General features: G+C 50.4%; 2 protein-coding genes across 2 annotated transcripts in view; both read left to right on the top strand.

Moving 5' to 3' along the window:
- KIRREL1 (kirre like nephrin family adhesion molecule 1) overlaps window positions 1–13,403 on the top strand; it is a 103,212-nt gene extending 89,809 nt beyond the window's left edge. Inside the window, 17 exon segments of the mRNA XM_017868933.1 lie at window positions 2,880–3,037; window positions 5,014–5,164; window positions 6,158–6,263; window positions 6,409–6,557; window positions 6,847–6,974; window positions 7,702–7,828; window positions 7,918–8,018; window positions 9,560–9,758; window positions 11,534–11,641; window positions 11,817–11,956; window positions 12,524–12,601; window positions 12,850–13,098; window positions 13,101–13,149; window positions 13,152–13,204; window positions 13,207–13,227; window positions 13,230–13,262; window positions 13,265–13,403. Coding sequence (XP_017724422.1) covers window positions 2,880–3,037; window positions 5,014–5,164; window positions 6,158–6,263; window positions 6,409–6,557; window positions 6,847–6,974; window positions 7,702–7,828; window positions 7,918–8,018; window positions 9,560–9,758; window positions 11,534–11,641; window positions 11,817–11,956; window positions 12,524–12,601; window positions 12,850–13,098; window positions 13,101–13,149; window positions 13,152–13,204; window positions 13,207–13,227; window positions 13,230–13,262; window positions 13,265–13,342 — 1,928 coding nt within the window. The 3' untranslated portion in view covers window positions 13,343–13,403.
- Window positions 13,404–14,600: 1,197 nt separating this feature from the next.
- On the top strand, window positions 14,601–18,510 carry LOC108527589 (uncharacterized). Its single transcript, XM_017868934.1, has one exon. It carries the CDS (start codon window positions 14,758–14,760, stop codon window positions 15,382–15,384), a length of 627 nt encoding a protein of 208 aa, XP_017724423.1. The 5' UTR covers window positions 14,601–14,757; the 3' UTR covers window positions 15,385–18,510.
- The last annotated feature ends 4,191 nt before the right edge of the window (window positions 18,511–22,701 follow it).

The following is a 22,701-nucleotide window of genomic DNA, read 5'->3' as shown; positions in this document are numbered from 1 at the left end:
GGAGTAGGTGTCCATGTTATTTTTGAAGTTTTATAAACAAGGAAACTGAAGTCTTGTTTTGACCACAGACTCAGGGGCATATGAGTGTGGGGAGGCACATGAGCATATTGATATACAGATTTAAGTCACAAACCATAAAAACTTGCTTATAAACACATGCACACATGGACGCATGCCCTCTAACAGCTGGCTCAGCAGGCATCTTAACAGCTTTACTGTTGTTTGCCCCAGATATGAGGGGCAAGGATGAGCTCATGGAGGATAGGCAAAGAGTTTGGAAAATTCCAGAGAAAGGTGGACTGCTGGCAGAGGTGGCAGATGGGTAGTCTTTGCGTGAACAAAGGGGCAGGGAGCATTACCAGGGCAGAGGAAGCTGATGCCTTCCCAGTGGAGGGGCTTCACACACCTGGGCACACACCTGGGCATGGCGTCTCCTCGGGGCTCTGCCCATGCAGGATCTTCCTTCCGGGTGTGGCAGCAACATGTGACCTTAGAGGGGCCTGAGCAGACCAGGAGGCCCTGAGCAGCAGCTCTTTATTTGTTTCTCTCCAACTTTCTCTACTTTTCAAGCTGCTCCCCATCCCCATCCTCAAACCTGTCCTCATCTGGCATTGGAACTAGATATACACAGGACAAGGAGGAAGAGCCAGGGATTCAGAAGATAATTAGCCAGGCAGGAGTTGGAGCCACTGCTACTCTCGTCCAGGCAGTAAGGCTAATACATTCCATACCTCACACATGCCCTGCACATCGTAGTCTATGTACAGTATCTCATCTGATCTTCATGAGATTCTAGTGAGTAGGCATTGTTATGTCTTGGTTTCTTCTCTGATGAAGAAACTGAGACTCAGGGACTTTAGGAACTCATCTAAGATCACAGGGCAGGTGAACAAAGGTACCAGGATTTGAAACCAGGCAGTCTGAATCTAAGTTTTATTCTTTTTCCACTATACCACTAGGCAAGCATGAATTGAACGGAATGCTAAGACAGGTTTCGAGTAGTTTCTACTGGAAACCCCAGCATAGAGACCTTCATTGTGTAAATTCTAGAACAGCCCTGCCCACCACCAGGCACCATGGGTCTCCCAGGGTCTCCTCTCGAGTGTTCCCTCTGGACCCTCCTCTGAGTCTTTTATCGGTGGGGCATGCTGGCTCATGCTTGTAATCCCAGCACTTTGGGAGGCTGAGGTAGGAGGATTGCTTGAGCCCAGGAATTTCAGACCAGCCTCGGCAACATAGTGAAACCTCCTCTCTACAAAAAATAGAAATTAGCCAGGCGTGATGGTGTGTACCTGTAGTTTCTGATACTTGGGAAACTAAGGTGGGAGGATTGCTTGAGCCCAGGAGTTCCTTTCTGATTTATGGTTGAACACTGGATGGACCAGAAAAATTATAATCAAAATCCTTCTGCCTTTATTTCATCAGCATCCATTCATTAATTCAGCAAATATCCCTAAGCACCTGTGATCACCCAAGCACTGGGCTGGACATTGAAGTGCTGATAGTATATCAGAAGCAGACTCTACCCTCAGGGAACTTACAGTGTGGTTTGTCTTAGAAGCCTACGGAGATAGGGCAGGGAGAGCCCCCCTTGTTTGCTAGCATCAGACATCGGTCAATTCAATTCTTTAAACATTTAGCAAGAGCCTACTTTGGTCACATTCTAGGCACTGGTGACCATATAAACATTAGTGAGACAGGATTGCTGTTTTCCCAGGGGATAACAGTTTTGGTTGGGGCAGGGTTAGATAACTGTTATAAGTAAACAAAATCCAAGGCAGATGGCGCTAAGAGCTCTGAGTGACTGGTGGGGGCCACCATGGTGGGGGTGGGCTACGCATGGAAAGCCTTGTGCATCAACTGGGATTTGAACAGGATGGGAAGCACTTCAAAAGAAGCTGTGGGAGAAGGGCATGCCATATGGAAAGCACTGCATTGCAGGTCTTGGCTTGAGGACCCTGAACAGGAGGCTGAAATGCTTGGAACTGATGCCCTAGGCAGTTGTAGCCATTGAAGGTGCTTGAGCAGGGAAGTGGCACATAGTTAGCTGTGGTGTAGGGAAAAATCACCTGCTAGCAGTGTGACATGGAGGTGACTGTAATAGGACAGCCCATCTGGCTGCTCCAGGGTAGAGGAGCAGACAGGAGGGAGGATGCAAGAAGTCCTATGGAGGTAGCCACCTTTCCAAGCCGGACTCTGAAGGGTATGAGCTGTACTCAGAGCCTGAGATAGCCCAGCCCTTCCCTAAGTTTGAGGCTTCCATCTGTAGTGTGTAGCTCTGAGCAACTGTAGGGGTATGGAGCCAGGCACAGTGGCTCACACCTGTAATCCCAGCACTTTGGGAGGCTGAGGCAGGCGGATCACTTGAGAGGTCAGGAGTTTGAGACCAGTCTGGCCAACATGGTGAAACCCCTGCTCTCTACTAAAAATACAAAAATTAGCCGGGAGCAGTGGTGGGCACCTATAATCCCAGCCCCTTGGGAGGCTGGGGCAGGAGAATCGTTTGAACCCAGGAGGCGGAGGTTGCAGTGAGCCGAGATGGCACCACTGCACTCCAGCCTGGGTGACAGAGCGAGACTCCATCTCAAAATCAAACAAACAACAACAACAACAAAACCAGTAGGGGCATGGAGTACCAGAAAATATTATAGGCCAGCAAAGAAAAACAAACAAGGACTGGGAAAGATGGGTGAGCTGAGGACCTAGGTGAAGCCACCACAAAAGCAATGGAGACAGTGGTTGGAGGTAGGGGGTAGGGTGGTACTGCCTACCTAGAGGCGCACGTGCAGGTGGAAGGATGCTTCCAGAGGCAGGAGTTTTGGTCATCAGGGAAGTGTTAGCCACACCCTGCACTGACTTTGCTCTGCTTTCTCCCACAGTCCCCCCAGAGGACACCAGGATTGACGGAGGCCCCGTGATTCTACTGCAGGCAGGCACCCCCCACAACCTCACATGCCGGGCCTTCAATGCGAAGCCTGCTGCCACCATCATCTGGTTCCGGGACGGGACGCAGCAGGAGGGCGCTGTGGCCAGCACGGTGAGCTCCGGCCAGCTCCCCCAGCTCCTCCTGGGCCTAGCCCAGCTCACCTCTCCTTTCCCACAGGGGTTTGACCACAGACTCAGGAGCACACAGACGTGAGAGGGGCTTAGAGGTCATCTGGTTCAGCCCTCTCATTCTACAGTTGGGAAAACTGAAACCCAGAGAAGAGAAATGAATTCCCAGGTTTACTGTGTCATTCAGTAGCTGAGCAGAGATTAATAGTAATAGTAAGTTGCCATGGATTAAACACCTACTGAGTGCCAGACACTGTGCATGCTAAATACTTTATGGATAGTCTCTCTTAATCTTCATAGGAGTCCCATAAAGGAGGCATTATTTCCAACTCACAAAGGAGGAAACTGGTGCTCAGAGAGGTTGAGTGACTTGTCCAAGGTCACACAGCTGGCGCAGAGCTGGGGTTTGTACCTGGGTCTGACTGTGCTTTCTCTCCACTGATCACTTCTACCTCTTTCCTTCCGCATCTGTTTGTCAGATTATTCCAGTCATCACAACAAAGGGGCTGGGGAAGCAGGGATCCTTGTATACATTTTATAGATGAGGAAGCCATGAAAGATATCAAGTGACTTGCCCAGGATTACATAGCACAGTGGACAGTACAGCTGGAATTCAAATCCAGATTTCCTGTTTGGGGTTACCCTGCCAGCTGTGGGTGAACATACATGTATCTAGCCCTTTGCTGGTGCTGCAGGAGCAATTCTCAGTGTGGGGAGGGGGATGTTCCCATGCTCTTCAGTGTGCAATCCCAGGCATACCTGGCTTCTGGCTTTAGTTCTGCCCTCAACACACTGTGTGACCTTGGAAAATTCACTTCACTTTTTTTTGGCCTTAGTTTCTCATTTGACAAATGATAATTCGGCCTCAGTGATACTTAACCTTTTCACAACCAAAACTGTTATTTTCTTCATCAGGGCTACATTTTGGCAACCAAACAAGTTGGTTTGTTAATATCCATTTGTCATCCACCCCCATTTTTCATATTCATTAAAGACAATGGAGCTTCAAAGCAGCATGAGGGAGCCAATGTTACTGCACTGGCCCTGAACTGTGTCTGTCCAGCAAAGCTGCATGCATGGTGGTCAAACCACGGGGCCTTACTTTGATTAATAATATGACTTCCCTCAGGCAGTTTGCAGTATAGAAAACAGCTCAAGGGTTCCTGTGACCATATTTAGGGACCCCTGGCTGTCACTGAGCAAGTGTAAGACTTCGAGCCTGTGAGTCCCTTCCCTGCCCTCAAGGAGTTTACAGTTTAGCAGAAGAAACCCAACCTTGAAATACTCACACATGGTGCCTACAAGCAAGACTGGATGTGCCTAGAGCTGTGAGCAGGACACACTCACTATAAGGGCATACATTCAGGCTGGGAGAGATTTCTGAGGGCTGGGCTGGCTGCAGAAGGCTTTCCAGAAGAGATGGGATTTGTGCTGGACTCTAATGTAAACTGTGGCCTTAATAATAATATGTTAGTTTTGGTCCATCAGTTGAAACAGACTTATCACTCTAATGCAAGGTGTTAGGAATGGGGGAAACTGTAAGGTCAGGGAGGAGGGTATATGGAAACTCCCTGTACTTTTTGCTCAATTTTCTGTAAACTTAAAACTGCTCCAAAAGATAGTCTGTGATGTGGGCATGGTGGCACACACTCCTGTAGTCGCTGCTACTCAGAAGGCTCTGGCAGGAGGATTGCTTGAGTCCAGGCTTTAGAGGCCAGCCTGGGCAACATAGCAAGACCCTAAAAAATATAATTTTAATTAAAAGATATAGATTAAACACACACACACACACACACACACACACACACACACACAGGGAAGAGGTTGTGGGAGTGAAGGGGGTTGAGCTTTAAATTAAAGTATCCCTCCAGCTCAAGCCCATCTCTGAGTGAGGTCGCTTTAAGAGAAGAGGAGGGGGCTTTTAGCTTGACCATATCTCCCACCCTTGTCATGTTCCAGGAATTGCTGAAGGATGGGAAGAGGGAGACCACTGTGAGCCAACTGCTCATTAACCCCACAGACCTGGACATTGGGCGTGTCTTCACCTGCCGAAGCATGAACGAGGCTATCCCTAGTGGCAAGGAGACTTCCATTGAGCTGGACGTGCACCGTGAGTGGGCTGAGGGGAGCACTCTGGAGCAGTGGGGTAGGAGGGGAATGTAGGCAGCCTTTTGAGAAGCACAAACTAAGAGTCCCCCTACGGTCCCCAGGACAAACACTCGCCTTTGTCACATCTTTCATTCCCTGGATTGAACTGTGGGGACTAAGGGCTGGTAGAGCATTGGCTGTGGAGTCAGGCATTCCCCAGGTATAAACCAGCCTGTTATTAGTCAATGATTTATACTCTCTGGGCCTCAGTTTCCAATTCTGTATACTGTATATCGCAAAAGATAAAATACTGGCCTACAGCTCCTTATTCAAACTAAAAGTGATATGGTGGCAAAGCCTCAACCAAGGCTCTTCATAGTCTTTTATTTAATTTAGTCTTAAGTTTCACTGCGTATGTATTCATATGTGACTATGGGATGTAGCCCAGATGCTGCTGGGGATCTTACAAAGTAAACGCTCTATGCACAGCATTGCCTTTCTAAATTTGAAAAATTCTGAATTCTGAAATGCATCTAGTCCTACGGATTTCAAATAAGGGATTGTGGACCTGGACCTGCTTCCTGGGGTTGTGAGCATTAAATGAGATATAGCAGAAGAGCATCTAGCATGGAGTATTCTTACTTGGTAGGTGTGTAATAAATTGTCTCTGCCCAGGGAGCCATGGGGGTGTGGGCAGCAACTGGGAATGCCCACACCCCATCCCTTTTAGTGAGCCAAGCAAGCTCACACTGACGCCTAGTGGCCACAGTGGGTCATTAGTCCATTGCGTTATTTGTCCCTTTGGTGCCTTCATTGGTGGTCACCCTAGCAGGCCCCCTAGAGGCTCCATGTGGAAAAGGTGAGGAAGACAGCGTGTTAATTGGAGCTGATACACTGCAACCTCAAATTCCCAGATCCCCCCTGAGAGTGGTCAGGTCTGAGTGTATGTGTTAGGGAGGGAAAAAGAAACTCAAGGGACAGAAAAGACCCTGACTCCCTGTGCTCTACTTTGCAGACCCTCCTACAGTGACCCTGTCCGTTGAGCCACAGACGGTGCAGGAGGGTGAGCGTGTTGTCTTTACCTGCCAGGCCACAGCCAACCCCGAGATCTTGGGCTACAGGTGAGGGGGTCAGAGGCTGGGAGCACTCCGGTGAGTGATACAGAAGAGGTTGGGGTCGGAGGCTGTACTGGAGAGGCCAAGCATCATGGATGTAGTTGAGAGGGTCTGAGACCTGATCCCACCTCTGTGTTGCCTCCTCCCCCAGGTGGGCCAAAGGGGGTTTCTTGATTGAAGACGCCCACGAGAGTCGCTATGAGACAAATGTGGATTATTCCTTTTTCACGGAGCCTGTGTCTTGTGAGGTTCACAACAAAGTGGGGAGCACCAATGTCAGCACTTTAGTAAATGTCCACTGTGAGCCCTGGCGAGGGCAGGGATGGGGACAGAGAGCGGCGGAGGGCAGCGGACCGGGGACCCGAGATGGGAGGCCAGGGACGGGGACAGAGAGCCGGGAGGGCAGGGATGGGCGGACAGAGAGCCGGGAGGGCAGGGACGGCGGACAGAGAGCCGGCCGCCCCGGAGGGCCTGGGGCAGAGTCGGGGACGGCTCCATGAATGGGGAGGTAGCAGGGCAGGAGGAAGAAGATTGGTTGGAGTTAACCCCGTGAGCTTGAGACCCTGAGTGGCTTCTTTCTCCCTCACAGTCGCCCCCCGTATTGTAGTCGACCCCAAACCCACAACTACAGACATTGGCTCTGATGTGACCCTCACCTGTGTCTGGGTTGGAAATCCCCCCCTCACTCTCACCTGGACCAAAAAGGACTCAAACATGGTAAGACTCTTACTGCCTATTCTGAATGCTGGGAGGAAGAGGTATGGCCACAGATGGGAGTAGATGGGGGGCTGCAGCATCATCTTTGAACCTGGGCTATTTCTAGGGTCTTGGGATTTGGAGGAGAAAGTGCTTACAGTTATCCCCACCTCTTCTCACAGGACAGCTGTCCAGTTCAGAAGCACTGGGGGGACAAACTCAGCTATGCATGGGAAGCAGGGTGGGATGGGAGGAAGGGAGAGGGCCTGGGATGGGCCTGCTGCAGTGGCAAAGGTCTGGTAAATAATGCTGCACAGGGAGGTGGGGAAGCTGAGGCGATTCTCTAGAGAAGGCTGGAGTCTATAGCTCTGCAGAGACGCCCATTAGACCATTTGGGCCAGAACTGCAGGAAGAGGAATCTCAGAGTAAAACGTCCTACCTCATTTGGCAATGAAAACACGACAGATCATCAGAAGAGGCTGCATCCTCCTAAAATAATTGCAGCCTTCACCTGCCCTCTCTGGCCTCCACCCCATCCCTGCCCACTCTTTCAGAGATAGGGTATTTACGTGCCAACCTGTGTAGAGTCAGAGCATGGACCAAAATGGACTCGGGAATCCCATTTCCCTTCTGGGAATTCACTTGTGGCCCTTCCTGCTTTCTTTCCAATGCCTCCGATGTGGGGCCCTCATGGACCTAGGGGCCGAGGCCTCCTGGCTCCCCACCCGAGGCTGCTCTCTCTGCCCAGGTCCTGAGTAACAGCAACCAGCTGCTGCTGAAGTCGGTGACTCAGGCAGACGCTGGCACCTACACTTGCCGGGCCATTGTGCCTCGAATCGGAGTGGCTGAGCGGGAGGTGCCGCTTTATGTGAACGGTGAGTGAGTGGCCTGAGAGGCAGCCGGGCCTGGGTGGGCTGGCACTGCGGTTTTTAACGGGTTCTGACGTGTGTCTTCTTGCTTGCAGGGCCCCCCATCATCTCCAGTGAGGCGGTGCAGTACGCTGTGAGGGGTGACGGTGGCAAGGTGGAGTGTTTCATTGGGAGCACACCACCCCCAGACCGCATAGTGAGTGGTGGACCTGCCTGCGGACAGCCAGCCCTCCCTGCTTCTTTGCCCAGGCTCAGTCTCCTCTCACCTCTGCTGGTTTTGCTCCTTCAACTTCCCTGTCCCGTTTCCATCCTCGAATCTTCTGCTTTCTGTCCCTCTGTCCCTTTACCTGCTCAAATCCCACCTCCTCCCTTACTTGTTATGTGTCCCTGAGCAGATCACTTAATGTTTTGAACCTCAGTTTATTCATCTATAAAACAAGGCCAGTAAATCCTACCTAATAGAGTTGCTGTGAGAAGTCATGGCAGCAACAGGTATGAGATGCCTAGGCCAGCACTCAATTCATGTTAGTTCCCCGCTCTCTCCCCTGGGCTAACACTTCCCCTCTTTTCTCCCTCATCTGCCCTGTCATTGACCTCCTGCTCTTTTCCTTGTTCCCTCCCCTTCCCTGTCTCCTCCTCCTCTGGCGCCTGCCCTCTCCCTCCCTTCCCATCAGTTCTCCTGCCTGCCTGGCCCACTCTTCTCTCCCTCCTCTTGCCTTCCTCCTACCAGCCCCTTTGCCTTGCCACTCTCCTCCCTCCTTTCTCCTCTCCGCCACACCATGAGCCATTAATTCCTTCCGTGACCATTAACTGTCAAACCCCTCATCACATTTAATGACCATTTGGCTAACTCCAGGGCTGCCCAGGGACACTTCATTACCACGGCCGCCCGGGCAGCAGGCGGCTGGGCTCCCGGGGGGCTTTCCTTGCAGATCTAGGAGGATTGATCCCTGGAAAGGAGCCAGTTCTCGGCTGCTCCCTTCCCCTTAGGCTCCACTCTGAGGAAGGGGCCATGCAGGGGAATGGCCCAGCTGAGAGGTCAGGGATGGAACCGTCCAGGGATACCCCATTGTGGGTTCTGCCTATTATAAGTCTATGGATCAGTCTCAGAGCCAGCCAGGCAGGTCGTGTGGGTTGGTTAAAGTTACGCCTAAAGATTGAGTTACGCTTAGTTAGAATCACAGACTATCAGAGCTGAAAGAAATCTTGAGCATTGTCTGGCCCTAGCCTGGTTCTGTCATTGTATAGATGAAGAAAATGAGGCCTAGAGAGGGACAGGGAGGCCACACAGGGGCTTGATGGGCAGAGGAGCCCAGCGTTCTTGAGGACCAATGCAGAACTTTTTCTACAACATCTGGGGTTCCCAGTGTCGGTTCATTGGATCAGCTGCATCCACATCACATGTGATCATTATGAAAATAGAGATTCTCCTCCTCCCTGGAGATTCCTATGTAGGACATAAGTCCCAAAAATCTACATTTGAAAGAATCTCCCTAGGTAAATCTGATGCCAGCCATGCTTGGGAGCCACTGCTCCTCCTTGAGTGGAGAGTCAGTGCCGAGGGTGTGAGGCAGCAGGAGTGACTTAGGTTTGTTACAGGGAGGTGTTAGGCTGGGCTCGTGGGGCACACATGGCACATAGGGGTAAGGGTGCCTTGAGGGTGGATCAGGGGACACGTGGGCATGGGCTTCTGCCACCTGCCCCTTTCTTACCTCCTTCCTGCCCTCTCCACTGCAGGCATGGGCATGGAAGGAGAACTTCTTGGAGGTGGGGACCCTGGAGCGCTATACAGTGGAGAGGACCAACTCAGGCAGTGGGGTGCTATCCACGCTCACCATCAACAATGTCATGGAGGCCGACTTTCAGACTCACTACAACTGCACCGCCTGGAACAGCTTCGGGCCAGGCACAGCCATCATCCAGCTGGAAGAGCGAGGTGACTGGCAGTGCTGCCTGCCAGCTGGGGTGCAGGGCAGCCTGAGGATTCTGCTCCCTCTTTTCTCCAGGGGCAGGGCTCAGCCGCTCCCCTTCTCTTGGGCTCTGCTCTGAGGGAGGTGACACACAGAGGGATGTCCCGGCTGAGAGATCAGGAGTGAAGGGGTTTGGGGCTACTCCCGTCTGATTCCTGCCTATTATAAGAGTCTGTGCATCAGGGAAAGAACTCTCTTGGGCCTTCCCACCAGAACCTGTCCTCCATATGCTCAACTGGGGAAATTCCCTCACTTTGTTAAAGTGTATTGAGCATTTGCTGTGTGCCAGGCTCTGCCCCAGGGTCTGCAGGAAGAGCTGTGAACAAGACACAGTCCCTGACCTCAAGAAACTTTCAGTGTAGTGGAGGGACTTACAGAGTGGTAGCAAATTAATATTCAGATGGAGAAGAATCATATGAACTGCAAAAGGGAATAATGCTGCCCATCTCATTGGGCTGCTGTGAGGATTAAATGAGAGAATATTTACAAAATGCCTGGCATATAATAGGTGTTCAGTAAGTATGGGTTCCCCCACCTCTTCAAGAATTGTCACTCGGATAGCAGAAAAGTGCTCTCTCCTTTAAGGCACTTCTCACATGTCACATGATAAAAGAGGTATTCCTTTGACTTTTGGAAGCTACCAAGTCCAAGGAGGAAAAGCACTTTTTTGTTGTTGTTTTATTTTTTGAGAACTAACCATTTGACATAGGAGATGGGGAACCGCGTGGAAATGACAGCATCCCATCACTTCTGTCCTTTTTTTTTTGAGACGGAGTCTCACTCTGTCACCCAGACTGGAGTACAGTGGTGCAATCTTGGCTTACTGCAACCCGTGCCTCCCAGGTTCAAATTAGTCTCCTACCTCAGCCTCCCGCATAGCTGGGACTACAGGTGTGTGCCACCACGCCCCTGGCTAATTTTTTGTATTTTTAGTGGAGACAGGGTTTCACTGTGTTGGCCAAGATGGTCTTGATCCCCTGATCTCATGATCTACCCACCTCAGCCTCCCAAAGTGCTGGGATTACAGGTGTGAGCCACTGCACCCGGCCCATCACTTCGGTCTTAACTGATGATGCCAGCAAGGGGGTTAGGGGTAGGGAAGAATGGAGTAGATACAGTAATGTGGAGCTCCACAGGGAAGGATCTCAGAGAGGAAAAGCTATAAGCAGGATCTGGATTCAGCTAGAGCTGCTAGGAAGAGAGAGAAGACTGGAAGCAGGATTCCTGAGCTCCTCCTCAGCTCTGGGAAGCAGAGGAAACCAAGGAAAACTGTTGGAGCCCTGGGTAGATAGGTGCACATGGGGCAGTCACAGTGGTATTACGGATGGCACGGTGATGAAAGATGTCGGAATATGGGTGGCAGATTGGAGAGTCTGGAGACAGCTGGCCTCAAACAAGAGCGAGGGGCCAAGCATCATAGTCAGGTGAGCTGAAGGACAGAGATCAACAGACGGCCAAGGTCAGGGGCAAACTCCTGCCCCAGCTGCAGGGATGAGACGTGACCATGATCTCCATTCTGATGGAGCTGGATCACAGACCAAAATCCAACCACAGTGCAGACCTTCCTCTCTGATCCAACCTTGACTTAAACTGAATGCTGTTCCCAGGCTCAGTCAAAACTTAGCCCTGTACACAAGCCAAGGTTGCCTCTGTAGCTGTGGCCTAGCCTTCAGCCAGCACTGAGCTTAGCTCCCAGTATAACTCCAGCCTCATGCCTCCACCTTTCCTTCCCCGTCGAAAGAGGTGTTACCTGTGGGCATCATAGCTGGGGCCACCATCGGCGCGAGCATCCTGCTCATCTTCTTCTTCATCACCTTGGTATTCTTCCTCTACCGGCGCCGCAAAGGCAGTGAGTATGGGCCCTGTGCAGCCCACAGCCTTCCCCTGGCCCTTCCAGGGCTGTGACAGGCAGTGTTGGGATGGATGGGGGGTTGGCCGTTGAGCTCCAGCCCAGAGGGAGCCTGAAGCAGCTGCTGCAGAGGCCAGCAGGAAGCACTTGGTCCAAGCTGCCTCTCCCATCCCAGGTCGCAAGGACGTTACCCTGAGGAAGCTGGATATCAAGGTGGAGACAGTGAACCGAGAGCCACTTACAATGCATTCTGACCGGGAGGATGACACTGCCAGCGTCTCCACAGCGACCCGGGTCATGAAGGCCATCTACTCGGTGAGGGTCCTGCTCCTCGCTGGCCTCCTGCCTTCTCCACCCTCTGAGGAACAGCTCCATCCCAGATCTCTAATAACCGTGGTCATTCTCTCCTTCCTCAATCGGCCTTCCCTGGTCCTGCCACACACACTCTCCCACACTCACACACATACTCTCTCTCTCACACACACCCCAGGCTAGTTTCCTCCAGCAGAGGATAGGCAGCTGGGGTTCTCCAAAGACTTCCTTTGCCCCACAGAGTGTGAAAGTTGGAAGCCCCCAGAGGCTTTCTGGTCCATCTGCCTCATTGCTGAGGTGAGGAAACAGCCCTGGAGGGGGGCAGTGACATATACAAGGTCCCATTACATGTTAGCAACCAAACTAGTGCTCGAACCGAGGTCTCTGGCCTCTTCCCACCACATCCTAGAGCCTCTGCGTAGAGAACCCAGAACTCAAGTCTGCCCTTGACCTCAGACCCCTCCTGTGAGCAGGTGGCCTCTGACACCTGCTCAGTGTGGGGAGGGGTTGGTGAGAGTCGAAAAGAGCAGGGCTTCCGTCTGCTGACGCCCCACTCCTGCTGCTCCACAGTCGTTTAAGGATGATGTGGATCTGAAGCAGGACCTGCGCTGCGACACTATTGACACCCGGGAGGAGTATGAGATGAAGGTGGGAAAGGGGGAAGGGGCCAGGGCACGAGGGCTGGTGGACCAGTGGGTTTCCGAGGGCCTGTAGCAGGGAGGTGAGGACAGACTTGGGGAGGAGTGGTTGGGAGGGATTTTGAAGGAGCAGAGGAGGTGGAATGCTAGATGGGGACATAGGGAGAGCCAGAGGAGGAAGCCCAGAAGGCCATGGTGAGACTTGATCCCCAACCAAGAGGGAACACTGCCTCCATCCTCTTCTCTCATTGCCCCCAGGACCCCACCAATGGCTACTACAACGTGCGTGCCCATGAAGACCGCCCGTCTTCCAGGGCAGTGCTCTATGCTGACTACCGTGCCCCTGGCCCTGCCCGCTTCGACGGCCGCCCCTCATCCCGTCTCTCCCACTCCAGCGGCTATGCCCAGCTCAACACCTATAGCCGGGCCCCTGCCTCTGACTATGGCCCTGAGCCCACAGCCCCTGGCCCTGCTGCCCCAGCTGGCACCGACACAACCAGTCAGCTGGTCCTAACGAGAACTATGAAAGTTCAACCTCCCATCCCTTCCCTGGGGCAGCCGGTACCCCACCTACCGACTGGGCTACCCCCAGGCCCCACCCTCTGGCCTGGAGGCCGGACCCCATATGAGGCCGTAATGACCCCATTGGCAAGTACGCTACAGCCACTCCCCCGATCTTCCGTACACCTCCCGAGCACTCGACCTACGGTACGGCCAGCGATTCCAGCAGCGCATGCAGACTCATGTGTAGGGGCCAGAGCCTGGCTGGGGCATCTCTGCGGGGCAGAGGAGAAGGCTTTCACAGCTGTTCCCTGATATTCAGGGGCATTGCTCATTGCTCCCTTCTTGGACCAGCCTTCTTCCTCCCACCGTGGCAGGTGGGGAGCAGGTCTCCCAGAAACACCCCGTCCCGAGGATGGTGCTCTGCATGCCCCAGCCTCCTGGGCCTGCCCTTCCCTCTTCTTCGGGAGGATGTGTCTCTTCTGACCTGCACTCTTGCCTGACCCTAGAATGGGGACAGGGAAAGTGAAGGTTGGGGAGAGCAGAGGGGGCACTTTTTAGCATTCCCTTTCTATCCCACCCCTCTGATCTCCCATAAGTGGAAATGGGGGTACCCAGGGGTGGGCAGGCTTTGGCCTAGGGACATGAAGTATGGGAGTGGGTGGCTGTGGCACAGACAGGTGGAAAACAGGATAGCCTGGCCAGTCCCTGTGTTGTTTGCATTCATGCCCTGGGTGCATCTCTCCTTCCTCAGGGTACTGCAGAAGGGAGCTTGGATTTATGTTTGCTCTTGTCTACAGAACAGCCCTGGCACTGCATTCAAATCCAGCCTTCATTCAGCTGGGATCAAAATACCAGTCACCTTGGCCCACTGTGGACAGCTGTCTGTCAGCATGCAGAGGGATCCAGGAATCCCCGGCAGCACTGCCCGCTTTCCTTCTCATCTATGCTGGGCCAGCCAGATAAGTCAGGGTCCTGGTGGAGAAAGAAAGGCCAGGACCATGTCCTGATTGACCCAGAGACCGCTGTGTGCTGCGCAGCAGTTTCCAGAACCAACACTAGAGGGAGCCACACAGGCCTCCTCTCCCCAGTCTGCCCCACTTCCTGGCTTTAACGCTTGAGCTGGTTTGGGGAGTGGTGAGGTAGGGGTGAGGGTGCTGTACAATTTTTCAAAGAAAACAAAAAACAATGAAAACCTCATTTGGGAAGAAAAGATGTAGGGATTCCCCCACTCAAATACAAGTCCCATTGGAAAGGAAAGGTGCTACCTATTCTTCTCCATGGGGTTTCTAACACCCTCCATTATTCTTTCAGTCTCCAAGCACTTTGAATCCATTTTTAAACATTCAGGTTGCCAGACCTGTCACACAGTGGGCTCCGTTAGGGTTAGGGAGGGGGCCTGGCTCTCCAGCTCTACTCTCCTACCCTAGGTCCCATCAGTTGGTTGGAGACCACTTTCCAGGGCGTGTGGGAGACAGGTTTTGGTTTTTTAAGTGTCTTTTTTTTTTTTTTTCTTGGACCAATCAGATTCCTTCTTCCACTTTCAGTGCCTTGAGTGTCAAGCTTTGGATGACCGACCCTACGTGGGCGGTTGTGCAGGGAGCGGGTACTTGTGAGCCTCGGACACACTGTTAAGTGTTACAGTGTTAGGAGACAGATGGACAGATGGGTGAGGGGACCTGGAGAGGTAAGGGGCCTGGAAATGGCCCTGACAGAGAACTTGTGCTGACCGGGAGAAGGTGGCGCGGAAGGGCACCACAGGCATTCCACGGGCCATTCCTCCTCCTCCATGTGCACGCATACCCAACACACACATTCCATGTGACCGCTTCTCAGCCACCATCTTCTGACCAAAGAGAACAGGAGCTCCAAGGAGAACCTGTACCCCTGCCCCAGCCACGCCTTCTTAAGAAGCAGTGTCTGGAGTTGGCTGTTTCCCACCTCCCCAACTACATGTGCAGCCCAATGGGAGGCAGAGCCTCTGGTGCAGTTCCCAAAATGTTCCTCTCCCTTTCTCCGTGGTCACCATTCATAACTCATGTTCGCTTTAATGAGTTACATGCTTATCAGCCACAGGCCATTACCGCCCTTACAGATGGGTCTGGGGGCGACATTCCTGGCCACCCCCTTGCTAGGAAGGACCAGATGATACCCAGGAAGCAAGTAGCTCTAGTTTTAACCTTGCAGGAAGCCTCTGCATCCTCCTTCATTTCAGCAGGGAAAACTCCTGTGGAGTGGGCCCTACCCAGGGCATTTACAGGCTTCCAGCTGTATTCCATCCCTGGAAGCTGATACCTTTCTATAGAGTCCTTTTACGAGAGCTCAGTGGGAAGGTCTGTCAAGAAATTCAGGTTCTTGCACAGACAAATTCATGCAAATTTCTATTATTTTCACAAAAACCAGAAGCCATGGGTAATCCAAAGACTTAAGAGTCTAAAGATGGTGGCTTTTTAAACATGAACATTCCAAAAAAATCATTTTTGTTTTGGGTTTGGCTAGATTCTCTTATTTGTCCCTTTTTGGCTTAAGTATCAGTTTCATGCTACTGAAATGATGGAGAGAGGGCCTAAGGTTACTAGGTAATTGAGCTAATGGTGCAGGGAAAATGGTTGCGAAAGGAAGCCTAGTTTTCAGAAGCCTGACACAGAGCTAGTTCACTGTTCTCTACTCCTTAACACGTGAACCAGAGCCTCTTGGGTGTCAAGCAGGCACCCAGGAAGGCACAGGGAAGCATCAGCAACCAAGGTCGTCTCTGCCCTCTGTAACTGACATGTTGGTGCCATCAGAATCTGAATTGGAACCTACCTGAAGGGCCCAGTGGAATAGCTTTTCTGGGGAGTGGAAGGCATCCTTGATCACAGAGCTTTGCTGTCGAATCCTGGAGTCCTGCAACATGGTGATGCCTCAATAGTTGGTGATCTTGATCACCTTTGACGGCTTGTTTTAGTGGAAAGAGCAAGGGACTAGAGGTCAGGAGACCCAGGACCCAGTCCTGAAGCTGCCAAGGTTAGATCTTGGCCTAACTTTCTGTTCATTGCCCTCTATTTGTCTGGCCTGTAAAATGAAGGGAGAGAGTTGCACAAACCTAAAACTATTCTGGTTTTGTTATACCTATTGTGCTGCCGGTAGGGGTGGGACTGCCCATTGCTGGCAAGGAACTGGGAACAGTAGCAAGCATGGTGAGTGCTGGGGAGCTGGTCGGGGGGGTTCTCTCCTGTTTGAAGAAGAAGCTTTCACCATGGGCTTCATTATCTTGTCAGAAGTGTTGTGAATGAGTTTCCACCAGGGACCCCTTTATCCCAAACAACAACACAAAATACACCCTAAGCCTCAGAGTAAAATTGATGTGGGGCTATCCTTTGGCTATTGGGTCATCTGTGCTGCTCCCCACTCATTTCTGATTGGTTTGCAAACGTGTCTTTTGCCAGGGCAGGACATAGTATGCACATAGGCATATTATGTGCCTAGGTTTCAAGCACTGCTTCTGTAAGGGAAAATGGGAGTAGCCTTTCTCCACCCTGATCCTTAGGAACATTCCTCCGGCCCAGGGACAGCTTGCTCTTCTTACCAAACAGATGAAGCCTGCAGTCCAAGGTGCCTGGAGCCAGAGGTCGGGGAGTATGCACAGCTGCCCCCGCCTGAGAAGGAGCAACTTGCAAGGGGAGCCAGTGGAGGGAAAGGGGTACAACAATTTTGGAATACATTCTGGATCTTGAAAAGGATCTTGTGATTTTGGCTGAGCCATGGTCACTTCCCTCGTAAAGGGCCCGCCCTATATCCTAAATTCTGGATCCCTCAAAGTCCAGCCACAGAATTTGCATGAAGCAAAAAGCCTAGTCAGTGAGAAAGGAAAGGGTCCAAGATGGGAGCAGTGCTGTGCTCTCATCACTGTCTTGCTTGGAGTGAAAATGTTCATGTGAGCACCCTGTCTTCAGGTGAGCACCCTGTCTTCAGGCAGTATGCTCTCCCCTTATCCCAGCAGGGCTACTTTCCTCTTCACTTTGAGGGGAGCTTTATCTGCTTTCAAAATGGAGCACGTTGCACTGGAGTTTCGTGCCCTCTCGTTAACCTGTCAGGAGCCACAGTCCCAGGCTCCATAAAACGGAATCGATGTCTCAGTATACGTGACCCACGTTCATAGCAATGTTCGGCCATTTGGGTTTGAAGAAAGCCGCATGAAAGCCAAGACCCCGTTTGGAGCGAACTGCCTTGTTCTTTGCTGTGTGGAAGGTTCTGTCCCCACAGCTAAACTCCAGTTCCTCCCCAAGCATCCTGGCCTCAGAAATCCTGGCTTCCCCACGTTAGTGCTGTCTGACCTGAGCCAGGCCACCGCTTGGTGCCTCTACAGGCCACTGTGCATGTTGATAATCGCCCAAAAGGATTAGTGAAGCTCCTGACCCTGGCAAGGCCATAATGAACACTGAAGTACACAGGCCAAGGGATGCAATTGAAAGGCATTTATTTTTGTGAAGATGCTATAAAATTAGCATTTAAATATCCCATTCCCTTCTCTTGGCCTCCTCCTATCCCCCTATGGTATTTCTCCTCCTCTCCTCAAGGCCAGGCTTTTTGTGAAAGGCATTGGCTCACCTTTGTCAGCGTGGTCCCGATGCTCACTTCTGGGCTGCTGGAGAGGACTGAGAGATGTGTGATTTGGTAGGAAGTAGGTGTGTGGGGGATTAGTGGGGAATCCCATTTTTTTGCATCACTGTGAGGGAGCTCCAGGCCCTGTCCCTGGAGAAATAATTGCTGCGCAGAAGTCAGAGGCCATACTGGGCAGTTCTGGTACAAACCTGCCCTTAATAATAATAAAATAATAATAATAACTCCATTTGCATAGAAATGTCACTCATTCCTGCCAGTCTGCTGTCCCTACCCTGGTTTTTTGTTGGCCCCAGCCACCGGCCTTGTTGAGTGCTGAGGAGCCCTGAGCTCTTCTGTTTGCTTCTGGAGCTCTTCAGATGCTGCCCCCCTGAGAATACCCTAACTCTGGGGAGAGAGCAGCCAAAATCCCAATACAATGAAACTCCACACAATCTTGTTAGCAACAGTGACCCAGAAAATTTTGAGGTGTCCAATTTCACCAGAGGAGGCCCAGGGCTCCCTGTGGTCACATTTTCTACCCAGCCATTCTTGGGACTGCAACATCCATTTCTAGCTCCAGCTGAATTTTCTCCACCCAGACCCCAGAAATAAATGGATCCATGATGATAATTAAGAGAAGAGAAAAAAAGATATTATTTTGTTAGGACAAACCATCGTAGGTTTTAGCAATGTGTATCTGTGTGTCCCTCACACCTTTTCCTATTCTACTTTTTTCTTTTTTTTAAAATATTATGTACTATATTTTAGTCTCAAACACACTATATATTATATATATTTAATTTTTTTATATATATAAATATAAATGTTTTAAAAGTACCATGTTTTGTGTTGTTTAATGCATTAACGGCTAGTTACTTAAAAGCCTGCCTGACTTTGGGTGATAGTTCTGGTTTGGGGAAAAAACAGGTTTGGACTGAAATTGCAGAAACAGTGTTTGTGCCACCTCCAGGCCATGGGGCAAAAATGTATTCTCTAGTTTGCCACTTGTGCAGAACCCTGAGGCCAGTTATGGCAGTTCAGGGACAAACAGCTGGAGGCTCCTGCTATTGGAACACAGCATCCAAATGTTCTGTGCCAGATCACATTATGGGAATGGGAAAGGGGGAGACTTTTCAATCTGAGATCCAGATCCCAAAGGAATTGGGACAGGTGTGTAAGAATGGCTGGTTTTGTTTATTTAAAATGCTGTGGTTTGGGTAAAAAGCAAAGTTATGAGGTCTCCAACCTTTTGAACTTGTAGTGAAGCAAAATGAAAAAACAGATGGCGCAGGAGTGCACACACACACAGGCCATCCTGCTGAGAAATCCTAAATTCCCTGAGTTGAGTTCCCATGGGTTTCACTTTGCTCATTTCTCAGGAGTGTTTGCAGATACCTGAAATTGTTTTCAGATAATGCTTTTTCAGATAATGTTTTGTTTTATTTTGTTTTGGACTTTTATTTTGTTTTGTTGTAGAGACTGTGTTGCCCAGGCTGGTCTCAAACTCCCGAGTTCAAGTAATCCACCCACCTCGGCCTCTGGAGTCGCTGGGATTACAGGTGTGATCCACTGCGCTTGGCCCATATAATGGTTTTTAAAGCTATAAATCATTAGAGAAATAGGGTTTATTGTTTTCTTCATCCAGTTAACAACCAAGCAAACTCAAGACAGTGTACAGTAGCCTTTTTTGTACACAAGGGACACCCAACATAGAGAGGAAGACAGGATGTAAGAGCTGAAGAAAATACTTTTGAAATAATGCAACCCATTTCCAAGAGGGCTAGAAGTCACAGCACAGGAGCTGCAGCTGAGGGAGGGTGCAAGGTGCTGTGGGGCCTGGGGTTTGGAGGCATGTAGCCAGGACCAAGAACCTATAGGTAGCCCAAAGTGAATCCAACCTGGATGGGAATGAGAGGCCAAGGTACAGTTATATTTGGAGGCTGCATTGAGGTAAGTTGCACTGGCATAGGTAAAAATGGCATTGATCGAATACAAAAGCAAATAGGAAACAGTAGGGAAAAAAGAAGAAACCAGGACAGGAAGCCAAGTTGTGCAAATGTGGAGGCACAGGTGAATACTATCAGGCCAAGTGGTGCTGGGTGGGGTGCTTCCTATGTTATGTGTCCACCTGGGATACATTTATTCATCTCCACATCCCCAGACCCCAGCACAGGGCCAGCAGGTTCTTTGGGACAAGTATTTGTAGGGCACTACATAAGGCTCCAAGGGCCTAAACCAACTCTCAGCCACAAGAAAGGCCACAGGACCTTGTCCCTGCATATTAGGCCTCTTCCTGGGATGGGAGCCCCAGCCCCTCTAAGTCACCTCCAGCCTGAGGATAAGTAATAATGACACAGCCCCTTTATCATCTGGCTTTGCAAAGTTGTAAAAGCCACCCCCTCATTGTGAGGCTTTGGCGTCACAACAGCAGCTATTGGCCTAGGCATCAACACATTCCTGTGTGAGTTCAGATTTCTCCATGAGATGACCCCACATCTTTCACTTACTTCACAACCCTCCCCTACACTTACCCTACATTTCAACACAGTTAAATGGAATTATGCCTTGCTTGTGGTATGCCCCTGAACTTTCCTCCCTCTGTGCTTTTGTCCAAGCTCTTTTCTCTTCCTGGAGTTCCTTTGCTTTCCCATTTCCAAGTTTTATTTATCTTCAAGGCCCAGCCCAAAGGCCATCTCCTTCAGGAAGCCTTGCCTGACTCATTACTCACCTTCTCTTCCTCCCTGGAAGTCTCGTGGGTTAGCTATTATCTCACTGATCTCATCTCATTTATAGCCCTTCTGCTTTGATAACAGGATGTTGTGTGTGACACATTAGCACTTTTCTCCTAAAAGAAGGTCACTGAAAGGCAGAGAGCATGTATCATTTATTTTAGTATCCATCACCCAACAGAGTGTATGTAGTTTCTCAGCATGTGCTGGAGGAATGCAGGCATGGAGGGAAGGAAAGCGGGAGGGGAAGCAAACCCATAAACACAATACATAAAAGGAATTTAACCTAGAGGAGTTCGTGCTTGATAAAGTAGTGTAGCATGGTGATTAAAAGCATGGACGTTCAAGTCAGTCTACCAAGCCGATAGATATGACCAGTACTTATTGATATTGAATTCTCTCTTTCCGAGTTCCCTGGCTGTTAGACAAGGCCAAGCTGACTATAAACAGAAGTGGCATGTCACTTCCAGACCAAGGCATTTAATTGCTTGTGTGAGATCCTGCATCATTGTCTTCCTCTGCCCTAGCAACAGGAGCCCATTTATTCCAAATGGTACGGCTTTGTCATAGTGGAATCTGTCTGGCTGGGTCCCTGAGCCCTTTAGCCAACCCATGGTGAATATGTAGTTTGAGGGAGAAATGAATTTTTATTAAGATATTGAAATTTTATGGTTATTTGTTACTGTAACACAGTATATCCTATCCCGATTAGTACAGACAGTGCTAAAACCCTGTCTTCACCGTTTCCTCCTTGGGTAAGTTACTTTACCTTTCTGCATCTCTCTTTTCTCCTCTGTGAAGTGGACTAGTAATAGTTACTATCCCACGGAAAATGCTTAGTGGGAAAATTCCTAGCCAGTGAATACCCAGTAAAGGTGAGCTTTGTTAGCCTAGAGAAAGGGGAGTAGTGGGCATCTGTCCCTTTCCCTCCTTTGCCTCTTCCTTAGAGACATCAGGAAAGATGTCTACATTTGCCCAAGGGGTATGGAAAGAACAAGGATTTTGGAATGAGAATATTTAGCTTAAAATCCCAGCAAAGCCTCCTGTAACTGCAGTGCATGGCAGGTCAGCACACCTTTTTGAGCTACCGTTTCTTTATGTTTAAAATGGTGCAAAAACTCAATGAGATGAGATACGCAAAAGCCTTTTGTAAATTGCCAAATGCTATTCAAATGTGAGTTGATTACTTTGGTCTATTAACTCTCTGAAGCATCTTAACCCCCAACCCCATGCGCCCCACTCCCTAGCATCCCACGCCACACACCTCGCTGCCACAAACACAACACGAATGCTGCTCTAGCAGTGACCTGATATTAGGAGAATGTGCCCATCCAGCTGGGCATGATAGAGCCCAACTTGGCAGCCCCCAGGGTTCTAAAACCAAAAGACCAGCTCCTTGTAAAGCAGGAACCTGGGGGAGGAGAAAGATCACTTCATTGGCACTCACTTTCCCATTTCCTTTACTCATTGTAATTAGCTACAAAGAGGCAACCTCCGGGGGAGAGTAGAGCCATCAGTTCCCCAGATTGAACCAGGGAGCTTTGTCTTTTTGTTCCTCTCCACATAATACTGCTCTCTTGGTGGTCGCTATGCAAACACATCCTGCATTCATTTGCAAACTGGGGAATATTTCATATTTTGAGGATCAGATTAATGTTCTACCTCCCCAAAAGAGACACTGGTTGGGACTTCTATTCGAACAGTATCATGTCAGCACTCCTAGCAAAGGGTCTGGCTCCCAGAATCAGGTGGTCACCTGAGGGATGACCAAAACCTTTTTTTTCTCAGAGCCTCTATGATTCCCTCACTAAAACAGATCCCTAACAGTGGGTAATCGGATCTCAAAAATTGAAGGCACCTCTGGGGTCATCTGGCCCTGTTATGGACCCAAAGCAGAAGCCCCAATTCAGCTTCAGAGACAAATGGGCTCTGCATCAAGACCAACACAGGACCAGAAAGCAGGGTGACTCTTTATGGGGTCTGGACTTTGGGATCTGAATGTTTGATTCCCCTGAGCTTCTGCAGGCACCAACTCTGTGCCTTTGAGGAAACCATTTGCCTTCTCTGGGCCTCGGTTGTCTCGTCCATAAAAATCTTTCATTCGCCAGGCGCAGTGGCTCGCGCCTGTAATCCCAGCACTTTGGGAGGCCAAGGCAGGCGGATCACAAGGTCAGGAGATCGGAGACCATCCTGGCTAACCTCGGTGAAACCCCGTCTCTACTTAAAAATACAAAAAAAATTAGCCGAGGGCGTGTGTGGCGGGCACCTGTAGTCCCAGCTACTCAGAGAGGCTGAG

Source organism: Rhinopithecus bieti, unplaced genomic scaffold, assembly GCF_001698545.2.
Source record: "Rhinopithecus bieti isolate Rb0 unplaced genomic scaffold, ASM169854v2 scaffold_4830, whole genome shotgun sequence".
NCBI classification, from domain to species: Eukaryota; Metazoa; Chordata; class Mammalia; order Primates; family Cercopithecidae; genus Rhinopithecus; species Rhinopithecus bieti.
The sequence above is the reverse complement of the archived record's forward strand: the minus strand, read 5'-3'. Positions and strand labels throughout refer to the sequence as shown.